At 36.3% G+C, this 10,045-nt stretch overlaps 1 protein-coding gene across 1 annotated transcript; it reads right to left on the bottom strand.

Moving 5' to 3' along the window:
- Positions 1 to 249: 249 nt before the first annotated feature.
- On the bottom strand, positions 250 to 903 carry LOC140036380 (uncharacterized). Its single transcript, XM_072077767.1, has one exon. It carries the CDS (start codon positions 901 to 903, stop codon positions 250 to 252), a length of 654 nt encoding a protein of 217 aa, XP_071933868.1.
- Positions 904 to 10,045: the final 9,142 nt, after the last annotated feature.

Genomic DNA, 10,045 nt, shown 5'->3' with positions numbered 1-10,045 from the left:
GGCTGAACATCGATTATAGCTTAGTTCGCAGAGAACATGTAAATTTTAATTGAAGCAAGGGTATTTTTGTAATTTCACACTTACTCGAGCCCAATGAGCGGCTCGTCGAGCTATCGAGCCTAAGAAACGAAGGCTCGTCACCTCGTTTATCTTAACGAACTGCTCGAGCTCGGCTCGAGCTCGGTCAACACAAGCTCGAGCCGAGCTTTGACTCGAGCTGCTCGCGAGCAGCTCGAGTCGTCACCAGTCCTAGCCAATAGTAACCCATCTGCGAGCAGCTTGAGTCGTCACCAATCCTAGCCAATAGTAACCCATCTTTTTAATCCGAAAATGCAGTTTGGGACCGGATTGATGAGTTCCACATATTCCAGAATGTGCTTCGTGCATCGCCCGATATGCCTCGTCTTCGCTCAGACAGCGCGACAGTACACCTTCAAATGATCTTCGGTACAGCGTATCCTTGTACAAGATAAAACGAGGGGCACGACGACGGATGTCAGTTCTGCTACGTTGCTCCTCAGGTAATTTTTGATACTTGAGATAATCAACGAGGGGTTGTCTCCAATCTTCTTTGTCAATTTCATAGGTTGAGACCACATGAGCATCGCCTCCTTCAATATCTTCATCATCAATTAGTGATGGAACTACCCACTTTTGGCATACACGAACTTGTATCTCATGATCCGGCATGGCAAGTGAAGAAGCTAGCATAGTTAATGCATCAGTTTGCTTATTTTCCCTTCTAGGAACATGCTTAATACTTGCACTTCCAAACTGCTTCATAAGTCGCGTTGCATATTTGTGATACGGAATTAATTCGAACTTTTTGATTTCATAACTTCCCAAGAGTTGGTTAACCACCAATTGAGAGTCACCATAGATTTGAAGTTCCAACTGCTCCATGTCAACAGCTATTTCAAATCCGAGTATGAGAGTTTGGTACTTAGCGACATTGTTTGAACAATGTTGATTTAGGGTAAAAGAGTATAACAATATCCCTCCATCAGGAGTCACGAATACAATCCCCGCTCCAGCCCCATGACGATGAGCAGTACCATCAAAATATATTTTTCATGATGGGTGAATCTCAATAAGGAGTACATTCTCATCTGGTAGGTCATCACTTAACTCCCATTCAGCAGGTATAGGGTGATCAGCAAGAAAATCCGCCAGAACTTGTCCTTTCACGACTCTTTGAGGCACATAAATAATCTCAAACTGTTGTAGCTGAAAATACCATCTAACTAAACGATCGGATAATACTAGCCTGTTTATCACATACTTTATGGGATTCGCCCTGAAAATGAACCTCACACTATGTGCTTGAAAGTAGTGTTTTAACTTCTGTATTGTAAAAATAAGAGCTAAACACAACTTTTCAATCGACGAGTAGTTTAGTTCGTTAGGGGTCATCATTTTGTTTAAACAATAAAGGGCAACCTCTTTTCCTTCATTATTTTCTTGTGCAAGCAATGCCCCCACTGAACGTTCCTGATCAGCAATATAAAGAAGTAATGGCTTTCCATAGATAGGTGCAGCCAGAACAGATGTTTTCATGAGATAAGATTTAATGCTATTGAATGCCTTACTACATGCCTCATTCCATTGAAATAGCACATCTTTCTTCATCAAGCGACTAAATGGTTGACACCTTCCTGCCAAATTTGAGATAAATCTCCGCAGATAAGCTAATCGCCCTTGAAGACTTTTCAATTCATAAATGTCACGAGGTTCAGGCATTCTTAATATAGCATCAATTTTGACCTGATCAATTTCAATACCTCGATGGCGAACCACAAAATCAAGAAATTTTTCGGACGTGACTCTAAATACACACTTGAGAGGGTTCATTTTGAGTTGATACCTTCTCAACCGATCAAAAACTTGTCTCAAGTCCTCCAAGTGATTACTTCTTTTCTTTGATTTAACGATTAAATCATCCACATAACACTCGATATTTTTATGAAGCATATCGTCAAAGATGCTTTGCATTGCTTTTTGATATGTGACTCCAGTATTTTTGAGACCAAAGGGCATTACTTTATAACAATAAATACCCTTAGGAGTATGAAATGCAGTGAGCTCCTCATTCTCCGGTGCCAATCGAATTTGATTATATCCAGAAGAGCCATCCATAAATGACAGAATTTCATGCCTAGTAGTTGCATCAATCATGAGTTCAGTGATCGGTAAAGGAAAGTCATCTTTGGGACAAACATTGTTAAGATCTCTGAAATCGACGCAGATACGGATTTGCCCATTCTTTTTTCGCACAGGCACGATATTCGAAATCCATGTGGGATATTTCGCTTCACGAATAAACCCGGTTTCAATAAGTTTATTGACTTAAATTTCGATTAATGGAATCAAATCGAGTCTAAATCGCCGTTGTACTTGCTTCACAGGTCGAACTCCCTTTTTAACAGCCAAATGGTGGACGGCCACTTTTGGGTCTAAACCCGACATTTCTTTATAAGTCCATGCAAAAACATCTTGATACTCCCGCAAAAGTTCAATATATGCCTTCTCTTCGTCGGGGCTCAATAAAGCACTTACGTATATTGGACGCGGGTCCTCTGAAGTACCAAGATTGATTTTCTTTAGATCATCCACAGTGGCCTTAACACCTTCTTCCAATTCAGGTGGAGCGTCTTCAACATCTTTTTCTTCTTCAGGAGAGTCACCGTCAATTAGGGTTATATGATTGCATGAAACAACACTCTCCTCATCATTCTCTTTTGGTCTTGCGTACACCACAGTATGCTCTCTAACCTTCAATTCAGTCCCACACTTTATTACAAGGTCTGTGCATCTTCTCATTCTCGAATGAATGATGCTACCAAATTTATGAAAATATTCAGAAGATTCTTCAAGATTTTGCAATGACTTTGCTATCTTTCCCTTACTCTTATGAGAGTTTTGAGATTTTTGTCTTCTTTGCGGTCCTAATCTCTTAAAAACAGATATCCGCGGAGCTTTATTCTCCTTTCCGTGAAAAATTTGAAATTTACCAGCTATTTGAGAAGACTCATCTTCCACAGTAATATATTGGCTACTAGCTCTATTGATCTTGATGCGAATTGGTATAGGAGAGGAATAACCAAGACCAAATTTGAGATTTTCAACTACATATTCTTTTTCCTTCAACATCTTTTGGGTAGAATTCAACCCATGCATCATGTCACTAGTAGATTGACGGGATGGAACATTTAACACAACAGATTCTTTGAGATCGTATCCAGCCTTAGCGAGAAGCTTATAAGCAATGGGATCAAAACCGTCTTTGGTTCTTGACTTTGGTATGGTGTCTTGTTCGACTTCAGATTCTTTACTTAAAAGGTTAGACCTTTTGAGTGGAGGAAATGACGCCTTCTTTGTATCAAGATGAACTATCGCAAGAGTCAAACCTTTTAGAGTTTCATGCTAAATTGTAGGTGACTGTTCCTGTTCCATTCTTGACTTGGGAGGGTAACGAAAGACAACTGATTCGTTGTTTGGCAATGAAACATCAGTTTCTTCATGAACTTCCTCTTTTGATTTCGGATTTATCAGTTTTTCCCCTTTTTCACTTCGGAGATTTGGGGTTCTGGATTTTATCCACAGATAGAAGTTGCTCAGACTTATCCTTCGCAATGTGCCTTTTGATGTAAAATTTGGCATCAGCGATATACGCTTCCGCTTCAGTGAAAGAATTGTCATCGACTTTCACACTTCTTGCTATCCCATTTTGACAATACTTGAAACATTGATGTAGAGTTGATGGTATAACTCCATTTTCATGAATTCAAGGCCTTCCCAACAGTATATTGTATGTTGTTTTAGCATCTATCACATACAACAGTGCTCTGGACATCATGTCATCAATGACTATTTCCAAATTTAGTGATCCAAGAGCTCTTTGCCCTTCTTGATTAAAACCTTGAATCATCAGTCGGCTGTTGGAGAGTTCATCAACCGAGATGCCGATCTCCTTCAGAGTCTTTAAAGGAAGAATATTGACTGCAGAATCTCTATCTATCAAAATTCTATTCACTTTTTGCTCATTTGCATAACCGGTCACAAACAAATGGCGATTATGTGGTGTTGACCCAAGCAACAAGTCTTCACTAGTGAAAGTGATACTTGTGACGTTCACCTCTTCATTGTCGGTTGGCACACGACTTTTTTCATTGCCGGTAGGCACACGGGCTATCTCATAGAGAGATTTGCGAGTATTATCTTTTTGTTCTTCAACATGATCTACTCGCGTTGTGTGACTTGCGACCACATTAACATCAAAGAATTCTTTTGACATGAATTCTTTTAGAGTGATAGGAATTCGCGACTTTTGCTTGCAGACTCGACTTCCTTGAAGATTACGACAGTCATTGTTTCTCTTTACATTCTTCTCTTTCCCCTTCCAAATCACCAGGCTTCTTGTTAAGGCCTTGTTTGCCTTACTAGATGGACGGGGATGTCGCCTCCTTTTTCGCGTGACTAAAGTCCACCCTTCATCATCCACGTCAGGTCGTGACACCTTCTCATATTCATATGCATGTTCTTGAAAAGTTAAAGGAGCACCTTCTTGTTTGATTTCTATGGGATCAAGTGACCCAAATTGAATTATTGGCAATGCAGGTATCCTGACCTTCTTAACCTCCATGGATTGCAGAAAATCAATGGACGTTTGATTCACGCTTGTCTTATCTTCCTCAAGGAGAATTTTTCCTTGTCTCGCAAACTCCATTATTTTGTCTTTGAAGACAAAGCATTTTTGAATGAGATGCCCAACTAATCGGTGATACTTACAATAATTGGGATCTTCAGTATTCCTGGCCTCGTCAGGTCATTTCATCTCAGGAAGCGTGATCAAATTTATACTTAACAGAACGTCAAACATACCAGGGACATCAGAATCAAGGAAAGGGCACTCCTTATCTTGCATCTCCTTGAGAGTCGATTTCCTCTTTCCTTGTTCTTGATGTGTATTGATCTTCCTGTCTTTTCTCCTGGCAGTTTTGAGAATGACCTTAAAAGGTGTTATACTTGTAGCTATAGCCTCCTTCTTTTCATTTTTGAATGGTGGCTTGCCCCCTTTCCTCGCTTCTTGTCTCTCTTTAGCCTTGTGAGGGTCAGGAACTGGCGGTTCTTGTCTATCAAGATTAATTTCTAACTTGTGGGCTTTTGTGGACAATTCATCAAACGTTTCTGGTTGTACACCTTGTAAGATGTATCTGATTCCCCAGTGCATACCTTGAATACACATCTCGATCGCGGAAGATTCAGAAATTCGATCTTTGCAATTTAAGCTTAGATTCCTCCAATGGTCGATGAAATCAATGACAGGTTCATTCTTCCATTGATGTGTATTAGAGAGTTCAGTCATGCTGATAGTTCTCTTTGTGCTATAGAAGCGACTAAGAAATTCATGTTCTAGCTGCTCCCAACTGTCAATGGTTCCAGACTCCAGATCTGTATACCAATCAAAGGCATTACCCTTCAGCGAGCGAATAAACTGCTTAACGAGCAAGTCAACGTCAGTGCCCGCATTGTTGTAGGTTTCCACGAAGTGTGCAATATGTTGCTTAGGGTTGCCATTGCCATCAAATTGTTGAAATTTTGGAGGTTGATATCCCACAGGCATCTTCAAACTTTCCACTCTAGCGGTGTATGGTTTGGTGTAACTAATATATGACTTGGCACTTCCACCAATCTTGTCCTTGATTGTGCCTTCGATAAACTCCTTTAGATTATCAACATGAATGGTGCCATCAGAGGAGATTGAAAATTTCTTCGTAGCTTGTGACTTCGCATCCTCTTTCTCCTTCTCCCTTAATGATGAGTCGTCTTCATCTTACTCTTTGGATTTCTGTTTGGACATACTAAGGCTATTTTCGCCTATATTTTTCACCATAGCCATTAATTTGACTATTTTGGCATCTTGACTTTGAGCATGCACTTCTAGCCTTTCGACAATTTGGTTAGATTCGAAATTTAATCTTCCACAGTTGTAGTATTGGTCATCATAATGGGCATCACCACAGAGGCAACCGAATTACTTGGGCTATCAATGGATTCATCATGGGTTCCTTTCTTGTTGGGAAGCATCTTGAGATTTGCTTCTTCAGTCACAACGTTCGCCTTAGCCTTCTCTGCTAATTTCTTGGCTTTACTCCTTGTCAGAGGTGCAGTATACTGCGTCCCTTGAGTGGTTGAGACATCAGCAACTAAGTCTTCAAGAGAAAAGTTCACCTTCTTGAACTCCATTGAATTTTGAAACTGGTAAGTTGTTGGAAGAAAAAAGATGAGAGGCAGAGATGCTCCCACTGGACATGCCAGAAATTTGTAAGCACAAATTTTGTTGTCTAAAATAAAAGACAAGAAAACTTGCACAAATATCAAATTGATTAAATCAAATAATAAGCGGGTTACAATCTCTGAAAGTTCTTGAATCAAAGAAATTAATCCCCTGATTCTTTTCTTCGAATAGCTTCAATTAAATGGCCGAAAAGACTTGTTTTCTAATCGAAAGGGTGTTTCCTACAATTTCGGCATAGAAAACGATTGATTTGATGATGGTGTCAAACACTTAGAATTTCAAGTCTTCAACACCGATAGCAGGAGGATTTGTTTGACTTGATTTGGACTTGGATTTGAGGAAGAAAGCTCTTGAGAAAATTTGACAGAGTTTCTCCGAAAGTTAGGGATTTTTCTCATGTCTTTGCCTTGAGGGAAGACCTCTATTTATAGCTAAAATATGTAGGCTAGGTCTTCAAGAAAACCCTCAGAATCTTCCTGCATTTTGGATCACTTGTTACTTAAGAAATTCATTTAATTTGGGTTTAAATAATAGGTCAACCCAAATAGTCCATTGTAAATTAATAAATCAATTAATTCACTTCAACTTAAATGGGCATTACAAATTTAATTTGATTTAATAGCCCATTTAATAATGGCCCAATTCGACGGTCCAAAACATAATGGACTTCTATAATTTAATTTAATTTAATCAAGATCAATTTAATAAATCTCGACTAGATAAATTAAATAAAATTTCTTTGTCTACACTCACTTGTCAAACGGGGCACATATTCTAAAGTCTCTCACTTTCTAAAACTTATAGAGAAGGAAAATAAGCACAAAATAAATGTTACTTGGCCTTGTGAACTCAAGATAATGACGTATTGCACTAACATAACAAATACCTTGTGGATTTGGAAATGCTCAAGATAATAAGTATCACAGGCAGACTAAATCAAGGAGTTATCAAGTTAATCAAATTACTATATAGTTCGTTCATGCCATGCTTCATAATCTTTGGGAAGAATTTATAATAAAGCCTTAACAAGTATTAATATTATTTGCTATATGCAAAAAACCTCTTTTTATGGTTCTTTGTCTTTACTTATTTTGTATTCATTTTAGACTTTTACAACCATTTATCATTTTTTTTGGTCATCAAAACGAAAATCCTGTTGTTACACTTTTTCCTTCTACCACCAAATAGCATTTCTATAGATGTACCATTTTCTTGGTTGAATATTATAGCTATGGTTCCTTTAAACAACGGTATTCAATTTTGCTTGCCTTCTTTTTCAAGTTTACACAAATGGGAAACCAAGAATAGTCATGGAATGAAAGCAACCATAATTTCTACCCTCTATTGTTGTTCTCCTTACCAGTTGTTTCATCTAAGCCACTATCAGTACAGTGACCTCTGCCTCAATCTCTGCTTCAACGTCAGCTCAAGTTAATCTAGCTCTCAAAGAAAATAGAGAGCCAACTAAGGCCCCTTTGGGGTTGTGGTACTTTTGGTACAGTACTTTTAAAGTGTTTCGTAAATATCATCTCATAAAATTACGAGTAGAGTTTTTGGTATTAAAAGTACTTTTAACAAAAGTTTAATTTTGGTGCTTTTAGAGTAACTTTTGTGATTTAAAAAATAAAACGTCAAACTTAATTATTTTATCCTATATTATGAACCAAATAAAGAGATCAACATATTTAAAAAATTTTAAATTACACATTATCCAATACAATAAGTACTTAATATATTAGTGTCTCCAAATAATATATTTAAAAATACTTAAACAGTTAATAAATACTTTTAGTAAAAGTTTTACTAAAAAACTACTTTTTAATAAACTAAGGGTTATTATCATTTTACCCCCTTAACGTTTGGTGCTACAATTAATTTTCCCCTGAACATTATTTTTTAGTCACTTTACTCCCAAGACTATCAGTCAAATTTAACGGAGTTTGTTAATTAAAGTGAAACGACATGTTTAACCGTTAAAATTATTATCACTTTACCCCCATAAAATATAGTCTCATTATCAATTTACCCCATAGAGTTATTTTTTAGGCAATTTATCCTACCATTAAACCAACTTAGCAAGTTAAAAAACTTTAGAAGAAAATATCCTCCTCTTTGCATAATAAAAATAATAAAAAAAATTTAGAGTGACACTTTTTCTTTTTAGTATCAAGAAAAAAAATCAAAGTATTAATTTCTTTCTTTTTAGCAATCTTATTAATATTGAAAAAAAATAGAAAGATGGAGAGTGGGAGGGGGAGGGGGAGGGGAGAGGGAGAAAGAGAGCTCAATTCTTTTTTTAAAAATTACAAATAAGAAAGAATCAAATATTTTTATTATTTTAAAATTATTTCACTTTTTTGCTTACTATCAAATTCGAATCCTAATCTCGACAACTTTAAAATAATATGATAATGTTAGACCTTTCTTTATTATTATTTTTTTTTGCAAAATCTAATTTTTTGTATCCTTTTTTCCTATCTCTTTTTTCTTTTCATAGTATTAATAAATGTGAAAAAAAGAAATTTGAGAAAATCCTTTTATTTTTTATTTTTTCGATCTCTTAAAGTGAAAAAAAAAGAAGAACAACCATTCCAACTTTTTTATTTTTAATCATATATAAAAAAGGTTAAATATATTTAAAATTTTTTGACCATACTAGTTAGATTAACGATGAGGTAAAATGCCTAGAAAAAAATGTTAGGAACTAAAGTGATTGTATCACTATAATCTAAACGAATAAAGTGATAATAGCAATGTAGTAATGCTATAAAATAAAATGGTATTTTTGTCTAAAATTTCTTAACATGTTGAGTTGAATTACTTATGGAGGTAAAGTGACTAAAAGATAATCTTAGGAGGTAAACTGATAGTAGTGATATAGTTTAAGAGGATAAAATGATAATAACCCAAAAACTAATGCGACCCAAACGGACTCTAAAACAATACAAAGTGAAAGGAACCTGCAAGCAGCAAAAATCCACCAAAGCATGCAAAACTAGAATAAATGCTCTCTGGCCTCTTCATCCCGGACTTCAAAAGCCTCCAACTGTTGTTGTCAGCTTTTGTAGACCAAAGAATATAAGTAGCAGAGACTTCACTCTCTTGTCAACGCTATCACCTCGACAAATAGACAACTAGCTAGCCTCAACGGCGGAGCCAGAAAAAATTCTTAGTGGGGCAAAAGTAACACTAAAATTTTTTACTTACTCTTTTTTTAGTTTTTCAAGCAAAAAAAAAAAAAAAATTCACCAACAAGTAAAAATGAAGCATATATTCCATGAAAAACATAAAAAGACAAATTCAAAATTATTAATGTAATAATAATTTTATTTCAAAAACAAACTAACTATTTACAATTGCTCACTGCAAGTTTTTATATTTTGATAATTAATTTGGTTGTGGAAGTAAGAATGGCTCTTGGTTGTGGAGGAAAAATGGGGGACCAGTGGAGGAAAGGGAAATTGGGAAGTGAGGACAAAGAAAGTGAATGATATGATTGGATGAATTGATCAAAAGAAAGAGTAGCTAGCTGCTTGGTTGTGGAAGGTAGTGACTCTCAGTTGTGGGGGAAAAATGAGGGCCCAGAGGAGGGAAGGGAAATTGGGAAGTGGGGCTCAAAATAAGTGAATGATATGATTGGTATTTGCTAGTTGAAATGAAAAGGTTTTTTTTAGTTTATTTCAAATGGAATTTGTGCTACACGTATCTTTTAGAATTATAGTTTATTAACTAACTTAAAAAATCACG

Source organism: Coffea arabica, chromosome 2e (assembly GCF_036785885.1).
Source record: "Coffea arabica cultivar ET-39 chromosome 2e, Coffea Arabica ET-39 HiFi, whole genome shotgun sequence".
Taxonomy (NCBI): domain Eukaryota; kingdom Viridiplantae; phylum Streptophyta; class Magnoliopsida; order Gentianales; family Rubiaceae; genus Coffea; species Coffea arabica.
This window is presented reverse-complemented; position numbering and strand designations above follow the sequence as displayed.

Bases quoted from the DNA above. Each gene is read 5' to 3' on its own strand.
- LOC140036380 (XM_072077767.1), bottom strand. From the start codon at position 903: ATGGAGCAGTTGGAACTTCAAATCTATGGTGACTCTCAATTGGTGGTT.